The 19,002-nt window shown below is 49.9% G+C and overlaps 1 protein-coding gene across 3 annotated transcripts in view; it reads left to right on the top strand.

Moving 5' to 3' along the window:
* The first annotated feature begins 2,714 nt into the window (after positions 1-2,714).
* Positions 2,715-19,002, top strand: part of KRIT1 (KRIT1 ankyrin repeat containing) — a 51,331-nt gene continuing 35,043 nt past the window's right edge. The window contains exons 1-6 of one of the 3 annotated variants that reach the window (XM_068235481.1): positions 2,715-2,823; positions 7,584-7,647; positions 8,511-8,672; positions 11,324-11,482; positions 13,606-13,765; positions 16,160-16,252. In XM_068235481.1, the coding sequence (XP_068091582.1) occupies positions 11,381-11,482; positions 13,606-13,765; positions 16,160-16,252 (355 nt within the window). In that variant the 5' untranslated portion in view covers positions 2,715-2,823; positions 7,584-7,647; positions 8,511-8,672; positions 11,324-11,380. The remainder of the gene's footprint in view (positions 2,824-7,583; positions 7,648-8,510; positions 8,673-11,323; positions 11,483-13,605; positions 13,766-16,159; positions 16,253-19,002) is intronic. The other 2 variants (XM_068235483.1, XM_068235484.1) reach the window with 2 other exon arrangements.

The raw sequence follows: 19,002 nt of genomic DNA, 5'->3' as shown, positions 1-19,002 counted from the left end.
CACTGCACCTGTAGTCATGCACCTCTGCCATCGGTTCCTCTTGCTCCTCACTTTGTTCTTGTTCCTAACCACTTGCACAAGACCCTTGGAGCCATGGATGAATGACACCTTGACTGGTCGGTGAGAGGCCTAGCCTTTTCACTGACCTGTGTCCTTCATCCATGGCTCAGAGGGTCATGTGCCAGTGGTTAGGTTTTTGAAGCACTTCAATTTTAGGGCCTGGTGTCCCCGAAAGACACTTGGGCAGCTATGCCCTACAACTCTTCCAGCACAAAGTTGGTGGTTGGTGTTCCTTAAAACTGACCGGGCTATACCATAGATATGTTATTTTTTTGTCTTCCATGTTGGAAGAATGTTTCCATGTTGGAAAGTGGTTGTTTTTGCAATAAAAAAATTTATTTTTACATACCTCAGTGTGATGAGTAGTTGTTCTTGTGGTGTGACTGCTCTCCTGAACGTGGTATCCTTCTTCCTAAGGTCATCCTTCACCATCTCCAAAAGGGTATCAAACCTGTCAGGAGATGTAAAGGAAGAAGCTGTAAAGTATGTTGTGGGACAAGGTGTTGGGTGGAGGATGGGGGAGGTGTGTTTACAGAGGTTTGGGAGTGTTGTGGAGGGTGGGGGTGTAGTGTATAGCTAGGTATACAGGGGTGTGGGGGTCAGGGTGGTGTGTTTAGCTAGGTATACAGGGATGAGGTGTTGTGGGGGTGAGGGTGGGGTGTTTAGGAATGGTGGGGGTTGGTGTATTTAGGCCTATATACTTACAGGGGAATAGACATCCGAGTGTAGCTGTAGAACTTCTGTGGGTGTCGTCTGAGGTCCCGGTAGAGGGCCTGGAACTCTCCCTTCCTCTGCCTCCTGGCTAGTAGAGGGTGCACCCACCATCTCCTGCGAGGAGCACGCCTTCTCCCCACATAGTAGTAGGTAAACAACAGGAAGGAGAGAATTCCCAGGTAATAAGCGTAAAAAATGACTGGATCCATGGTCCCAACTGCTGTCTCTGTATCCAAGGATGGTCTCCACACGTCCAGCTGTCTCCAACAATGACCCCAGAGCTTCTGCTGACCTCCCAGAACCCCAGGTATTTATACAGGTTGTTATCTCTTTAAGAATCCGGATCCGGACCGCAACCGTGTTCATACCGCACGGAAACCGTATGCAACCGGACCGGATCCGGACCGGATCCGGACTGGAACCGTACGGGTCAGGTCCGATCCGGCTCCGGTGCGGTCCGGACATCCGGTGCGGTTTTTGCAAAACCGCAAGTGTGAACGGGGCCTAAGCATTACTCGGGGAGGCAGAGGCATGATGAGATTTGTAGTTTTGTCACAGCTGGTGTGCCAAGGTCATCACAATGACTATTCCATGATGTGTGGCTATCAATAATTTAGCAGTCAGCTACAGGTCCGTTGTGTAGGTGGGGCTATAGAAGACTGGGCAGAGTTGTTACTGTGGAGTCAATGTGGTGGACGGGCTGGGAGGAGATTAGCGTTGTGTTGTAGTGTTGTCCGGATCATGAACGATTCGGATCTTTGATCCGAATCTATTTTATGAGTCGATCATCCGAATCATCAAAATGAACGATTCGGATCGCAAAAGGGGCGGGGCCAGGAGCGACACGCCCCCTCTCAGCGGGCAGCGGGGTCCTGGAAGCAGAGATCGCTCTGTTGGATGGGAGGCAGCCTTGCAGGGAGACAGGTAGATGAGAGAGAGGGGGCATGGGTGCCACTGCCAGATATGTGTAGAGCACACATACTGGCTATAACGTGCTGCCCATTATAGGCTGGCTGTTCCGTAGTGCTGCACAGTGATCACATTGGAAACTTTTGGCTCAGCACAGCTCAGTAACTTTGCAGGCACTGTAATTGCTGGGCAATTATATGATCCTCCTGCACTCGGCACTAAACAGCTGCACTTATCTTCTGGGAATGGTTTCTTTCACTGTGCGACCTTTTCTTTCAAAGTGTACAGATGAACATATAGGTGAAATATATAAAGCATATGATTGCAGCATGTGGGTATTACGTGCAAACATTTCTGATCTCTGCTCGTCCCTCCTGCCTTCTCTGTCCACTCCCTGCCCTCTGTCCATCTTCTCCCCTTCTCTGTGTGTCCACTCCCTCCCCTTCTCCTGTCCACAGACCTGTCCTGCTGTTCATTTCACCCCCGAATGCTTCCGGTAGTAAAATGATCCGAGATTCGGATCAAAGATCCGGATCTCTTCAATGATCCGATTCGAATCATCCGGATCATTGAAAAGATCCGAACTTCCCATCTCTATTGTGTTGGGCGGAGTGAAGGATGTTCAGGTAGTGTGGTGGGCGGAGATAAGGATGGCTGGGCTGAACGGTGCGCTATTTACGGATGATCAGTGGGCGGGATAGAATGTGTTGGGCGGAAATTTGGGCTCTGCAAGTTTTAAGCGGTGGGCGGGAAAAGAACTGACTGAGGCTGGGATAATTCAGGATGGGCGGAAGGTTGAAGCGATAGGCGTGGATAGGGTTTTTGCTGTTTGTTTGTGTGTCTGCCTGATGTTATCTGCCGTGTAGCTTTCCACTTTCTATTACCGTGTCGGAAGCGAGGAGTTATTTCTGCTTAGCTTACAAAAAGGCGTGTCGCCCCTCCCCTAGAAGACTTCTTGCACACGCCCCTCCCCCTCTAGTTTGTGCTCATTAGCGCGGTATGACCACGCCCCTTCCCTAGCTGTGCGCAGATGCGGATTTTGCCGTGTTGTGACCCCGCCCCGGGCAGACATGCTGGCGCGGCTGGGAGTGGCTGAGTGGGGATAAGTTGGCGTCTTGGCGAGGAGGGCAACAGGAGCCGGTAAGTGATGCTGCCTATGTGGAGCCCCCTGTTGGCTCCAGACAGGCCATGGGGAATCCAGAAGCTGTTTATTGACTTGCTGCCCGTCTCCGCGCATGATATTGCTGGAGATCCTCTAGATGTTTACTGCTGTCTATGCCCCCTCTGTGGAAATCACCCCTTCTTCCTGTGCTCCTTCTGTAGAAACTCCTCGCTTCCTGTGCCCCCTCTGTGGAAATAACCCTTCGCTCCCTGTGCCCCCTCTGCGGAACTCACCCCTCGCTTCCTGTGCCCCCTCTGCGGAACTCACCCCTCGCTTCCTGTGCCCCCTCTGCGGAACTCACCCCTCGCTTCCTGTGCCCCCTCTGCGGAACTCACCCCTCGCTTCCTGTGCCCCCTCTGCGGAACTCACCCCTCGCTTCCTGTGCCCCCTCTGCGGAACTCACCCCTCACTTCCTGTGCCCCCTCAGCGGAAATCACACCTCGCTTCCTGTGCCCCCTCAGTGAAAATCACCCCCCCCCCCCCCGCTTACTGTGCCCCCTCTGCAGCAATCACCCCTCGCTTACTGTGCCCCCTCTGCGGAACTCACACCTCGCTTCCTGTGCCCCCTCTGCGAAAATAACCCCTCGCTCCCTGTGCCCCGTCTGCGGAAATCACCTCTCGCTTTCTGTGCCCCCTCTGCGTAAATAACCTCTCGCTCCCTGTGCCCCCTCTGCAGAAATTACCCCTCACTTCCTGTGCCCTCATTGTGGAAATAACCTCTCGCTTCCTGTGCCCCCTCTGTGGAAATAACCCCTCGCTTCCTGTGCCCTCTCTGTGGAAATAACCCCTCGCTTCCTGTGCACCCTCTGTGGAAATAACACCTCGCTTCCTGTGCTCCCTCTGTGGAAATAACCCCCTACTTCCTGTGCTCCCTCTGCGGAAATAACCCCTCGCTTCCTGTGTCCCCTCTGCGGAAATAACCCCCTCGCTTCCAGTGTCCCCTTTGTGGAAATAACCCCCTCGCTTCCTTGCCCCCCCTCTGTGGAAAAAACTCCCTTGCTTCCTGTGCCCCCATCTGTGGAAATAACCCCTCGCTTCCTGTGCCCCCTCTGTGGAAATAACCCTTCGCTCCCTTGCTCCCTCTGCGGAAATAACCAGTTGCTTCCTGCGCCCCCTCTGTGAAAATATACCCCCGCTTCCTGTGCCCCCCTCTGTGGAAAGAACCCCCTACTTCCTGTGCGCCCTCTGTGGAAATAGCCCCTCGCTTCCTGTGCCCCCTCTGCGGAAAGAACCCCTATTTCCTGTGCTCCCTCTGTGGAAAGAACCCCTCGCTTCCTGTGCCCCCTCTGCGGATAGGACCCCTCGCTTCCTGTGCCCCCTCTGCGGATATAACCCCTCGCTTCCTGTGCCCCCTCTGCGGATATAACCCCTCGCTTCCTGGGCACCCACTGCGGAAATGACCCCTCACTCCCTGTGCTCCCTCTATGGAAATGACCCCTCGCTTCCTGTGCCCCCTCTGCGGAAATAACCCCCTACTTCCTGTGCTCCCTCTGTGGAAGTAACCCCTCGCTTCCTTGCCCCCTCTGTGGAAATAACCAGTTGCTTCCTGCGATCCCTCTGTGGAAATAACCCCTCGCTTCCTGTGCCCCCCTCTGTGGAAATGACCCCTCGCTTCTTGTGCCCCCTCTGTGGATAGAACCCCTCGTTCCCTGTACCCCATCTGCGGAAATAACCCCTGGAAGAAAGTAGTTGGGAGCATGGATACATATCGGAGTTCAATACACTACAATTAGGACATCCAGCAACACAAGTACAGCCGCATACATAGCTGGTGTTTGGCTTGAGCCGTCACCAATAATCTCACAGTAGGGAAACAATACTCACAAGCGGAATGTGTTCTCTGTGTGCTGCGTCTCTGGGACAGGAAGCGAGGGAAATCTCCCCACCTGCGACACGGCAACAAAAGCCGGACAGAAGTCCCAACGCCTCCCTGACTGGTCTCAGGCTATGTCTAGTCTCAGCGAGTGCAGCAAGGCCTTCCCTGTACATCATCATTAGTAGATCATATGCAGATGCATCCTAACTAAGACGTGAATGATTTGGAGCAACATTCCAAGTAATTAAAAACTAATCTTCATACATGAAGACATGAAACGCTAGCTTTTAATGTAAGCAAATTTATTTTGCCAAAAATTTAACGATCCCCCTCTATCTTGGGTTGCTGCAAATGAATGATGAACAACTCAACATTCAGCTCTCGTTTAATGCAGCATAATCTTGTTATAATAAACTCTGGTATAGTAAACATTTGGGTATAGTAAACTACCTTTCCAGGTCCCGGCCAATCTCCATTATAAGCCTATGGGAGCAACGGCCGGTATAGTAAACTCAGATATAAAACTTCTGTTATAGTAAATATGTTTTTTTTTTTTTCTTGGCCCCTACGTGACACTGACTCTGGATATAGTAAACAGTGGGCGGTGCATATGTCAGTGTGACACCCATGGTCAGCTGCTCTCTTCAGGCTGGTTGCAGGCGAGTTGATGCCTGATAACATTAAAGAATGGCATCAGCGCTGGATATACAATACTGTACAAATAAGCAGCCTGGGTAAATGAGGAATAATGTGAATGTAAAACAAGAGTATGCAGTGTTACCACTTCCACTTATCACCAATAAAAGCATTGTCACAGTCCTCCTACGGGATTGTATGCACTCCCAGGTATCTCTTCCCTTGTTAGCGGTGATGCTCCTGGTAGAGTGTAAAGCGCAGTACAGGTTACTTTCACTTGTAGTGCAGATCAGAGCGGGCCTACTTGCTGCAAAACTAAGGAGAGTGGAGAGGAGAGTGCTAAGTCCCGCCCACGGTGTTATCAGAACCACTCACAGGAAGCCAGTGGCTGCCTCTGTTCAGCGACGGCTGTAATTTTTAAGAAGCCGTGGATACTGTACCAGCAATTTCTCCAGCCTGGCTATGCAGCCCTAAGGTATACTTAACCTTGTAGTCCACCAAATGTGCAAGCGCTTGTACTGTACTTCCAATGGGAGGACAGAGTCGGTCCTTTGCAGCAGAGAATGTACCAGGGCATGCTGGGCCATTTATAGGACAATTTCTGAAATAGTAAACCACTTTTCCTGGTCCCCTGGAGTTTACTATAAGGAGATTATACTGTAATGAAAAGCCCAAACAATGTTTTTAATGAACGACAAACTATCTACAATGGTGCTTGGGCAATTTGATTGACTGACATGACAGATCACTTCAGCAGATAATCATTCACAATCAGCAATGTGTACAGAGCTCTGAACCATTTTTGAACGATGTGTCCGTGGCACTTCTATGGCAATTTCCCCTGCATCGTTTAACGATCTTATTGGTTAACAATCGTTTGGCTTTTTGGTTGCAGTCTTCTGCTGTCATTCACATCTTGCCTTCTGAATTTGGAACGTTTGTTTGTTTATATGCTCAATTGCACAAAAAATGCAGCAGGGCAGGGATTGCGATAGTGGAAAAAATGCACCCCAGACCTATCGCGCTAATATGAACGTTCGCTGAGATTTACATTCATTTTCTGGTACCAGGCGTTTTGCGATCTGCAAGTGATCGTAATTGGATCACGGAAACCATGATTGTGGAAAAGGGTCCTTGAGGTCCGTACCAACAACATTTTTTTTCTTTTTTTTTTCATGTTGGGCCACCGTTTTTGTGATCTCGCGGAACATTGTTTAACGATTATCCTGATAGTCATGTCGGATCACTGATCTTTCAATCGTTTAGATTCCTATTAACCTCCATGAAAACTGTAGCGTTAAAATGATCGTTTTTGTTGTCATTTTCGCAGTTTTGAAGATCTGATCGGGGAATGAATGTTTGTGGGTGCTGATCCCCACTCCGTCTTCTCGTGGGAACCTAGATTAATGCCTGGCACACACACAGAGATTTTCTGGAAAATGTACTGTCAGATCAATTATTTCCCACATGTCCAATCTGATTTTCCGTTCCACTTCTATGAAAAATCGATCGGCAATCAGATCGGACATGTTGGAAATAATTGATCTGACCTTAAAGAGGAACTCCAGTGAAAATAATGTAATTAAAAAAAGTGCTTCATTTTTACAATAATTATGTATAAATGATTTAGTCAATGTTTGCCCATTGTAAAAGCTTTCCTCTCCCTGATTTACATTCTGACATTTATCACATGGTAGTAGATGCTGCTTGCTTTTTTGGCAGTTGGAAACAGCTGTAAACAGCTATTTCCTAAAATGCAATGAGGTTCACAGACAGGAAACTGCCAGGACCATGGTCCTCACAGTTTCCTGTGGGAGGGGTTTCACCACAATATCAGCCATACAGCACCCCCTAATGATCAGTTTGTGAAAAGGAATAGATTTCTCCTGGGAAAGGGGGTATCAGCTACTGATTGGGATGAAGTTCAATTCTTGGTTACGATTTCTCTTTAAATCTGTCATAAAATTGTATTGTGTGTACCTAGCATTAGTGTTTGTACATCCCTGTGGCTGTATGACAGCTGTCAGTGTCCAGGGATTCCCTGCAGCTGTGTGATGTTGGCATGTTGTGTTTCTGGGAGGAGGGGCGGGGTCTGGGACTCCAGGATGTTGACTGTGTGCGGCCTGCAGTCACATGGCCTGTATGTTAATGAGGCAGCAGTAATAGGCTGGGCTCCACGTTTATCTGGGGGATGTAGCATTCAGTGCAGGGGAGGGTCTGACTGCTTTTCCTGTAGCAGGAAGTGTTCATGTGCTGATTGTACGCCTCTTTTCTCCCATCCCTCAGATCTGCCAGGAGTGATGCAGACAGAAGAGGTGGCAGCATGTGAGAAGTGCAGCAGCTGAGTGGGGTAAGAAGCGTCCGGTCCTCTTTTTTTCTAGCTCTGTAGTTCTACGCTGTGTGAGCTGGAGGTAGAAATGGGAAGTGTTGTCTAAGCTCTTGTGGAGGATTAAAAACAGTTAAACTTCCAGGACAACTATGGAATGTTAGCAAACCTCCCTCCAGCAAGCTTACCCCTGCTTCCTGCTTGTCTGTGCCATCTGTGAGATCGTATGAGGCCTATTTACAAAGGAGTAGCAATCAAAAAACACAGATTATTATTATTTGCTATGTATTTAGCGCCAACATCTTCCTCAGCACTGTACAGAGTAGATTGTCTTGTCAGTTAAAGGGGTTCTGTGGAATGTAAAAAAACAAACTGACACTTACCTGGGGCTTCTATCGGCCACCTGCAGCTGTCATGTCCCGCGCCGTCCTCCTGCGATCCTCCATTCCTCGCCGCCGGCACCAAATTATTCGTCTAATAAGACGAATAGCGCGTGGTTCCGCTCGCTTCTTCGGGAGCTTACTGCGCAGATGCAGTATGAGGTTTTCTTGTACTGCACCTGCGCAGTAAGCTCCTGATGACGCAAGCGGGACTACGCACTATTCGTCTTGTTAGTCGAATAATTGACCGGTGCCGGCGGCGGGGAACTGAGGATCATAGGAGGACATCGCGGTACATGACAGCTGCAGGGGGCCGATAGAAGCCCCAGGTAAGTGTCTGTCAGTTTGTTTTACATTCCACAGAACCCCTTTAACTGTCCCTCAGAGGGGATCACAATCTAATCCCTACCATAGTCATGTGTATGGTATAATGTATGTATCGTAGTCTAGGGCCAAATTTTGGGGTAAAGCCAATTAACTTATCTGTATGTTTTTGGGATGTGGCAGGAAACTGAAGTACCCGGAGGAAGCCCACGCAGACACGGGGAGAACATACAAACCCTGTGCAGATAGTGCCCTGGCTGGGATTCGAACCGGGGACCAAGTTCTGTAAGGCGAGAGAGCTAACCACTACACCACCGTGCTGCCCGATGGCCACTTCACTGTCAGGTTACCCCTTTAACATGGCTACATTTATATAAGGACAATCTGATTTTTACTGTGCTGATCAACACTTTGGCTTTGGTGTTTACCCTAACGTGGTATCATGCAGCTCCATTCTCTTTAATGCAGCCTCAGATTAGAAGTTGCAGATGATGACTAGTACGTAGTCATAATTATTAAGTATTTATATAGCACTGGTGGGCTAGTGGGGAGGTGGTCAGGCTGGTGGGGTGGTGGCCAGTCTGGTGGGCTAGCCTGACCCCAGATACAGCGTCACTGGCTCCAGGCTCTCCCAAACCTCAAGCGTATTCGGCGGGGGGCGGAGGTCAAGAGTGTCTCTGCCACGAGCAGTGTGGGGTAGGGGAATGCCCACAAGTGCATAAACTGGGGTCCGACCTCTATTCCCCCCCCCTCCCTCTTCCCCCGCTCAACCAGCTCCTCCGGCGGTAGATTCAGTGTCACTGGCTCTGCGCTGTCTCAAATGCTAGAGCACAAGCCGGCCGCCTGATCCACTCTGTCTCCTCTCTCCGATGCTGCGCACACGAAAACAGGAAGTAGTGTGTGCAGCATCGAAGAGAGGACAGGAGACAGTGTGGATCAGGAGGCTGGCTTGTGCTCTAGCATTTGAGACAGCCCAGAGCCAGTGACGCTGAATCTACCGCCAGAGGAGATGGCTGAGTGGGGGAAGAGGGAGGGGGGGGATAGAAGTCGGACCCCAGTTTATCCACTTGTGGGCATTCCCCTACCCCACACTGATGACGCGCCAGCCAATCACAACCCTCAGCACAGACTTCTGGCAGCCGGGCGGGGTTTGAAAACACCCGGGCGGCCTGCCCACCTAATTAGCCCTGGGGAGAACACTGCTCTTGACAAAGCATTTTCCCTGTGATTCCCAGGTTTCTGCCATTCTGCGTTCACTCTGTAATCACGTTTACCGCAGATGATTTTTCACGTCGGAGGTGGCGGAATACAGATCAGGCATCGTGCTTAAAATTTGGCCAATTTGAAATTTCTGGTCAAAACACAAAATTGTAACGAACGATTTGGGTGAGCCAGTGCAGCAGTGTGTGTTTTGCAGTGCGTGTTTTGGTGTATGTGGCAAAATGTGCAGTGATCAAGTGTGCTCCCTGCCTTACAGGGTACATAGTCATGTCACTGACTACCTTCAGAGAGGCTCACAAACGAATTCCTACCAAAGTCGCAGTCTGTCCCTGGGGGACCAGTTAACTTATCTGTATGTTTTTTGGGATCTGGGAGGAAACCTGATTTTCCAGAGGAAACTCTTGCAGACATAGGTGTAGCATACAAACTATTTATTTATTGTATTTATAAAGCGCCAACATATTACGCAGCGCTGGACATTAGTTTAGGTTACAGACAATATTTAGGGGTGACATACAGCACAATGACAATACATGAATACAAGAAAACCAGATCACACAGCACAGTATGAGTACAAGGTAATGCTTAGTCAGTCACTGGAGGGGAGCATGGAGATTAGGCAAGTTAGGTTCACTCAGATGCATAGCATGGGTTCACAGTAATGGAGGTGCATGATCAGGTAGGACACAAAAGGAGGAGGACCCTGCCCAAAGGCTTACAATCTAGAGGGAAAGGTAAGGACACGAAAGGTAGGGGACCAGAGTTCAGCTGTGGGTTTAGAGCACTTGTGAGGGGTAGTAGGCCAGAGTGAAAAGGTGAGTTTTGAGGGCTTTCTTGAAGATGTTGAAGGAGGGGGCTGCCCTAATGGGTGGAGGTAGGGAGTTCCATAGTGTTGGAGCAGCTCTTGAGAAGTCCTGGAGGCGTGCATGGGACTGGGTGATGCGGGGGGCGGTTAGGCGAAGTTCATTGGAAGAGCGGAGTGAGCGGCTAAGTGTGTACCTCTGAATAAGATCGGAAATGTAGGTTGGACAGGTTTTGTGGACAGATTTGTAGGTCAGACACAGTATCTTGAATCTGATTCTGGACTGGTTAGGAAGCCAGTGGAGGGATTCTAGGAGGGGATTTGCCGTGGTGGAGCAATGGGAGCAGTGGATCATTCTGGCTGCCACATTCATGATGGACTGCAGTGGGGCTGTTCGGGACATAGGGAGACCAGACAGCAGGGCATTGCAGTAGTCAAGGCGGGAAATTATGAGGGCATGGATGAGGAGTTTGGTGGTGGCAGAGGTCAGGAAAGGGCGAATCTTACAGATGTTACGAAGGTGGAAGTTGTAGGACTTTGTGAGGTTTTGGATGTGGTGAGTGAAGGAGAGTGCGGAGTCCTGGGTGACACCCAGACAGCGGGCTTGAGAGGTAGGGCGAATGGTAGTGTGGTTAACAGTGACATGCACATTTGGGAGGTTTGTGGATGGCCGGGGTGGGATGATCATAATGCAGATAGTATCCTGGACCAGATTTAAACCAGGGGAACCAGCCAGCAAGGCGAGGGTATGCTAGTCTACCTTACGGAACCCAGCAGGAAACCTCATAGGGAAATTCCAGTAACGTGATTGGGTGAATGGCACCCTCTCGAAACTGCTTGGTTTCCAATAGGTTGAAATAAACTACGCCCACACTATTTAGCCAATCACAATGCTTTGTGCTGTAGAGGGTACTGTGATTGAAAAACTGCTCCCTGCTGGTTCCCCCAAACTAGTTCTATATTTTTTCTTCAGGCTGGCAGATACCCCCTCGTACCCCGCATATCCAGCTAGTGGGACACAAGTGTGACCATGGGCAGCTCCAGTGATACAGAAGACGTCCATGTGGCTGTGATCCGGCCGAAGAATCCTTCAAGCCTGAATTCCCGGGAATACAGAGCTAAATTATACGAAGTAAGTAAATATTATTACCAGGGGCGCGTTCACACTGTGCGGTGCAATACACAGTGCTGTATATTGTATGAGGGCGCATCAAAAAAATGTCATACGAGACAAATACTGTGTTTCCCGGAAAATAAGACTCTGTCTTATATTAATTTTACCCTAAAATAATGTGCTAGGTCTTATTTTTGGGGAGGGCTTATAATTTTGGCCCCCAGTGGTAGCCCCAGCCCAGTAAAGCACTTCCCCTCTCGCCCTGATAAGCTGCCCTGTAGTGATACCCATATGTGCCCTCCAGGGAGTCTGGTCCACAACTGCAGCCCCAGCCCAGTATAGCTCCTCCCTCCTTCTGCAGAGTGTCGAGCAGAGCATTACAGCAGAAGAAAATCACCGACTTCCGACATGGCAGCAATAGCTTCTCTCCTCAGCAGCGCCTGGCTTCCTCTGGTTGACAGCGGTGGCTCATGTCATGTGATGCAGCGGGACGTGCGTGCATCACATGACGAGCGTCGTTGTCAAGGAGAAGAAGCTGGACGCTGCTGAGGAGAGATGTTTACGCTGGCGCACCGGAAGCCGGTGAGTTTTTTTCTGCAGTAAAGCTCCGCTCGCCACTTTGAGGGAGTGAAGGGGGGACAGTGGGCAGCCAGCTAGGTCTTATTTTCGGGGGCTGTCTTATATTTCAAGTATGCTTGAAATATAAGCTAGGCCTTATTTTCGGGGGAGGTCCTATTTTCCAGGAAACATGGTAACATTTATATCGTGCTTTTCTACTGGCGGACTAAAAGCGCCAGAGCTGCAGCCACTAGGGTGCGCTCTATAGGCAGTAGCAGTGTTAGGGAGTCTTGCCCAAGGTCTCCTTACTGAATACTGTTGGTGTTGGCTAACTGAAGAGGAAGAGCAGAGATTTTAATCCAGGTCTCCTGTGTCAGAGGCAGAGCCCTTTACCAGTAACCAGGAGGGCAAGCTCCAATATGTGTTTTAAAATATCATGGGGTGACATTAAAGAGGAACTATATTAAAAAAAAAAACATAATTGCTTATTTATTTTACAATATTCATGTATAGATTATTTAGTCAGTGTTTGCCCATTGTAAAATCTTTCCTCTCCCTGATTTTACTTTCTGAAATTTATCCCAGGTGGCGACATCTTTAGTCCTGTCAGGTGATCTCTGCGCACTGCTTGTCTACTGGGTTCGAAAGCCAGTACAAAATATACCTGGTCTCCCAGAATGCTCTGGCCGCGTTTAAGGAGGGGGAGGGATTCCACACAATAAACAGCCGTGAGAGCGAGGCTACATTGGTTACTGCAGGATCCTTCCTCCAATAGGAATCAGCCTGATTCCTATTGGATGAAGGTTCCTGCAGTAACCAATGAGAGAGGCTTTCTAACTATCCCAGCGCTACCCGGGGCTGAATACGCAGCACACGCGGGTGTATGCGCGGGACTACTTAGTTGCCGAGTGCCGATACTAGTATAACGGTCCGTAACAGTATCACCCGATCCTCTCCCTCTGCAGGACACCGTCGCACGGGCCACATAAACTGGCCTCGCGGGCCACAAATGGCCCTCAGAGCCATTAAATTTGGCCCTCAAGGGGTTTTCCCACTCTGCATTATGTTTGGCCCACTCTTGACCACCAGGGAAGCTATACTGGAGGTGAAGCCCTAGAACCCCAGGGATGCCATATTAGGGAGGTGGGGGGAAGCACTAAACACTAGGGAACTGTATAGGGGAGAGTAGGGCCCCTAGACACCAGGGTACTGTATAGGGGAGGGTGGATGGTCTCTAGACACCAGGGAACTAATATAGGGGAGGGAGAACCACTAGATACCAGGGAACTGTATAGGGGCGGGTGGGTGGTCTCTAGACACCAGGAAACTATATAGGGGAGGGAGAACCACTAGACACCAGGGAACTGTATAGGGGAGGGCCTCTAGATACCAGGGAACTGTATAGGAGTTGGATGGGGCTATTAGACACCTGGGAACTTTATTAGGGAGGAAGTTGACCTGTAGACATTGAGGTTGGCCCGCCACTAGGCCCAGTGTACAGTTTTGGCCCACTTTGTATTTTAGTTTGACACCCCTGCTCTAAAGAGAGACGTAACTGATTTATTTTGCGCTTCTGATTGCAGATATTAATGATTGAGGTGCCGGTGGAGGGACAGAAGAAGAAGAGAAGGAAGATGTTGTTAGAGACCAAACTCCAGGGGGAAAAAGACAAATCTCAGGAAATCCTCCACTATGTGCTGGAGACCACCAAACTCAACTCACCCACCAACCAAGGCGTGAAAGGTGGATGCAGAGTGTAGCTGAGAGTGGACCAGAGGCATATGGTTATAGCATACACTCCTGTGCCCCTTACACACAGCATATGGTTATAGCATACACTCCTGCACCCTTACACACAGCATATGGTTATAGCATACACTCCAGTGCCCTTACACACAGCATATGGTTATAGCATACACTCCTGCGCCCTTACATAGGCCTAGTGCACACCAAAAACCGCTAGCAGATCCGCAAAATGCTAGCAGATTTTGAAACGCTTTTTCTTCTTTTTCTGCAGCGTTTCAGCTAGCGTTTTGCGGTTTTGTGTAGCGGTTTTGGTATAGTAGATTTCATGTATTGTTACAGTAAAGCTGTTACTGAACAGCTACTGTAACAAAAACCGCCTGGCAAACCGCTCTGAAGTGCCGTTTTTCAGAGCGGCTTGCGGTTTTCCTATACTTAACATTGAGGCAGAAACGCATCCGCAATCCAAAATCTGCAGCAGCCCGGGAGTATGCGTTTCTGCAAAACGCCTCCCGCTTTGGTGTGCACCAGTCCATTGAAATACATTACCCTAGCGGATCCGCACCCGCAAGCAGATCGCAAACCGCAGCGGAAACGCTCCGGTGTGCACTAGGCCATACAGCATATGGTTATAGCTTACACTCCTGCACCCTTACCAGGAACGTAACAATAGACCCTGCAAGGGATGCCTCCGCAGAGGGTGCCTAGACGCCACAGGGAGCCCGTGGGGGAAAAGTTTGAGAGACTGACAGCTAAGGGCATGGAGAAAAAAAACGTATTCGGCTCTCACAGCATTGTTACATTGACTGCATGTGTCCACCACACAGATAAGGAATCACACACACTTTGGAATTTGTACACTGTCCCTGCTCCCTAGGGTTAGTAAAAAAACATCTGTCTCTCACTGCTGCAAAGTTCTAAAGACTTGATGTACAACCTTACAAACAAAGGAGTCACATTTTGAAAAAAAGTTGTAGACTTTCCCTTTTCAGCAAAAGTATTCCTAGATTCTTATCACACGGGCTAATGACTTTATGGCCTCTGAATACTTTTACAATGCAATGGAGTGGAGATTAATGTCTTATGCTGGGCATACACGGGTAATCGGCCGCCGGATCGACTCCCACGGCGTCCCCGCGCGTGCACCCGGATCGATTCCCGCTCGATTCGCTGCTATTGTCTGGCCGCAGGTATCGAGCGCGGAATCGATCTCCGAGGTGATCGGACACGTCTGATATTATCAATTGAGCCATCAGCGGCTCGATTGATAAGGGGGCATCGAGCCGTGTATGCCCAGCATAGTTGTTGCTGCTTCATTGAGAGCTTGTTGTCTCACATGGAGTCCAAGATCCCGTAATAACAGTATCAATCAGTGACATTCTGAATGTTTTGCCAAAGTAACAGTGATACTATATATCTTATGTTCAGCATGTCATTGTTGTTCCTCCATATAGCCTGTGCTCTCATGTAGTAAAATAATACTGCTGTGTGTGTGTATGTACTGGGAGCAGAGCTGCAACGAGGGACTTGTCGGCTGCAATGGGCTGGAGGAAGCCCCGGGTAAGTAGATCTGGGGGTAGCATAGATTGCCTGACATTTCATTTAAGTCTAATGGCCCATACTCACAGGCTACAATTGTCGCCGCAACATGCGGCGCGCGCGTGTTGCGGCGACAGGTCGCCCGTGAGTATGCGGCGTTGCGCGCGCACCCCGAACTGTCGCCCGTCGCTGATGTCGCCAGGCGATTGAAACGTTCAATCGCCTGGCGACAGTCGCTGCCGCTAATCCGCGTGAGTACGCGGACTAGCGACAGCAACCTCCATGAAGTAGGGAGCTTCCGGCGGGGGGAGGAGGAACGTCGGCGACAGCTTCCGTCGCACCGCTGGTCCCTCTTCCGCGTGTGTACGCGGAGGGACCTGGCGACGAGCTGTCGCTGGCCTGTCGCGCACACGCTCACGTGTGCTGGCGACAGGCCACTTTTGCAGCCCCGTGAGTATGGGCCATAAGGGCTTGATTCACAAAGCGGTGCTAAGAGTAAGCACGCTGGTGAAAAGTCCTTTATCACACCTAAACTCAGTTTAGGCGTGAAAAGTTTAGGCGTGATAACTATAGCACCAACTGGGTTAGCACCGCAGTGCACAGCTGATCAAAAGTTTTGCGCTACCAAAGTCTGGTGCACTTCTCTAACTGGGTTAGCGCCGCTTTGTAAATCGAGCCCTAAGTGTCTTATCTGCATGGGGAAAACACATTGGGGGGCCCAGTGATGTCTAGTTACGCCCCTGGCCCTTACAGCATATGGTTATAGCATACACTTCTGCGCCCCTTACATACAGCATATGGTTATCGATCTTCTTGCAGTGGTAACACTGGTTTCTGTGTGATTTCTGTCTCCAGGGAAGAGAGTGGTGTTAATGAAGACGTTTCCCCTGGATGAGGAGAAATCGGGCAAAGAAGCAGCTCTCTTCCTGGTCCCGGCCTCTGTAAAAGGTAAAACGTTTTATATAGTTAGCCAGCCAGTGATTGTAACTAACTAAAGGCAAAATTTAAAACTATAAACTATGCTATCTGTAACTACTTTACCACTGCTATATATGTCTTGCCCCGCCCTGCTTATTATTGTAGCAGCAGCTGTATCAGTTGAATGAAGTCTGCAGCACTGCTTCTGTTTATGGTGGTCCAAGACTGGTGTTGTATAGGAAATTAATATGGCAGCCTTCATATCCCAGTGTTCTCCCCAGAGCCTTTCAACTGGGCAGGGCGCCCACCTGAAATTGTCCCCCGCCTGGCTGCCATTTGCCCTGGTCTGCAAAAGAATCTTTCTTCCTCTACTTCATTAGAGCGAGCAGCGGCTGTGTCGGTGCAGCCAGCCTGCTGTCATTCAGAGGCGCTATCTCCACTCTCCTCCCCAGCTCCTGTCTGTAGTGTGGAGGGGGCGGGGAAACCTAGGAAACTTTTTTACAAGCAGCGGGGTAGATGAAGATAGGAGAGGATGCGTTGCTCTGATCACAGGCATGTGTGTCTTCCCGTCATCAAGTATGTATGAAGCCCCAGCGATGTCGCAGCCTGCACAGGAGACCACAGTGTTCTCCCCAGAATTTTTTTCCAGCCGGGTAGCATGAAATAGTAACCAGGTGAGTCAAGATGAAAATGCAAGGCAACTCTGCTTACAGCGCTGCCAAGCATTATAAATACAGCTCCCATCTGTCTCCCCTGTATTGCTTGACCTGCACTTCCTGCTAATCCGTTTGGGCTCTAGTGCGGGGAAGCAGGAAGTGAAGGACAATCACTACAGAGGAGACAGATGGGAGCTGCGCTATCTGGATCGTTCGTGAGGTGAGTCTGTCTCTCTCCCTCTGCCTTTTTATTACAATGTGGGGTGGGCAGCGCGTTGGGGTAAGGGGGGGGGGGGGGGGGGAGCGAACGAGGGGGGGATCTGTCCTGCGGCAGCCGGGGGGGGGGGGGGGGGTGTAGTGAGTATTGGTGTCGGGGGCCCCGTGTTACTTTTGCCCCGAGGCCCCAGTTTGGTTAGAACCGGCCCTGGTAGTAGCCAGTGTTTACCCCTTTTCTCCCACCCAGTAGCACCCATCGTGACAGTGACCTTCCCCCACCCGGCTACTTTTTCATGCCACCCGGCTGGAAAACATTTCTGGGGAGAACACTGATATGCTGATACTGCCTTACAAGGTCTCTTTTGATCCCAAGGGGACATATGATTTGCTCCCACTTCTGTGTATTCGTGCTGTATACTACTGTTTGTCTATGGCAAATGCCAATGCTGTATACTTATTTGTATTAACCTTTATGCATTTGAATCTCGTTGCTGGAGTGCAAGTCATTTATTTCCTAAAATAAGAGAACACTGATATCCCTCTCACTTCAGGTGTCCTTTAAAGTGAATCTGAAAGGAAATTTAAAACATAAAAAACAGATACTTGCCTAAGGAGAGGGAAAGCTTTGGGGTCCTACAGAGCCCTCCTGGTTCCCCTGCAGGCTTTTCGGTTTAAATCTCCCTCCGCGGAAAATTTAGGCAGTCTTCGGAAGCACTTGGGCAACTCTGTACTGCGCACACGTGAATACGCGAGAGAGCGTGTTCGCACTTGCGCTATATGGAGCGTCCCGTCTTCGGGAGCCCGAGTGCTCCCGAAGTCTCCCGAAGCCGAACCCAACACATGGGGGTAGAGTGCTAACGGGGGAGCCTGCGGCGGAACGCGGGGACAGCAGGAGAACGGGGAGGCTCTATAGGACCCAGAGCTTTCCCTCTTCATAAGTGAGTATCTGTTTTTTGTTTAAATTTCCCCTCAGACTCCCTTTAAAGGAAACCTGAGGTCAATAAAAGAAAAAAAAAAAAAAACAGACATTTTTATTAGACATACCTGGGGGCTCTCTTCAGTCTCATTGGTCTCTCGCCCTCCTCCCAGGCTGCCTGGATCCTCCACTAGGCGGCCCGGTAATTCACCCAATCAGGGAACTGCGCGCTCCCTATTGCACTTCTGGCAATGAGGGAGCATGTACGGCTGGACTGCGCCAACCGGATGAATTACCGGGCCACCTAGTGGAGAATCCAGGACGCTGAGGGACCCATCAGCCTGAAGGGGGCTGAAGGAAGCACCAGGTATGTGTAGTTTTTTTCTCATTGATCTCAGGTATACTTTAAAGAGCACCTAAAGTGTAGTAAAAAGGCAGTTTTGCTTACCTGGGGCTTCTACCGGCACCCTGCAGTCATCCTGTGCCCATGATGGTATTCTCGATCCTCTGGTCCCCCGCCGCGGCTAAGTTTCAATTTCCCCTGACTGGCCAGTCAATGGCCACTGCACCTGCTCGCACCTCATTCGCGCTCGACCTGCGCAAACGCAGAATGAGAAAATCTCTACTGCTCCTGTGCAAGATGCCCCCGGCAACCGGAGCGAGAAGGAGGATGCGTGCAGGTGCAGTGGCCATCGACTGGTCCATCGGGTGAATCCAAACTTAGCCGCGGTGGGGGACCATAGGATTGTGAGTACCGGCGTGGGCACAGGATGACTGCAGGGGGCCAGTAGAAGCCACAAGTAAGTAACTGCTTTCTTTTTTTTTTTTTTTTTTTTTTACTACACGTTATGTTCCCTTTCCTTTAAAGAGAGCCTGAGCTAAAAATTACAAGTCAAAATAAACATACAGGTCATACTTACCTCCTGTGTATTCTACTCCTCAATCTTTCTCCTCTCCTGAGTCCTGTTTGTCCACTGTGATCAATGGAATTC

The sequence above is a fragment of the Hyperolius riggenbachi genome, chromosome 5 (assembly GCF_040937935.1).
Source record: "Hyperolius riggenbachi isolate aHypRig1 chromosome 5, aHypRig1.pri, whole genome shotgun sequence".
Lineage (NCBI taxonomy): Eukaryota > Metazoa > Chordata > Amphibia > Anura > Hyperoliidae > Hyperolius > Hyperolius riggenbachi.
Note: the sequence above shows the minus strand (reverse complement) of the source record. Positions and strands in the feature narration are given on the sequence as shown.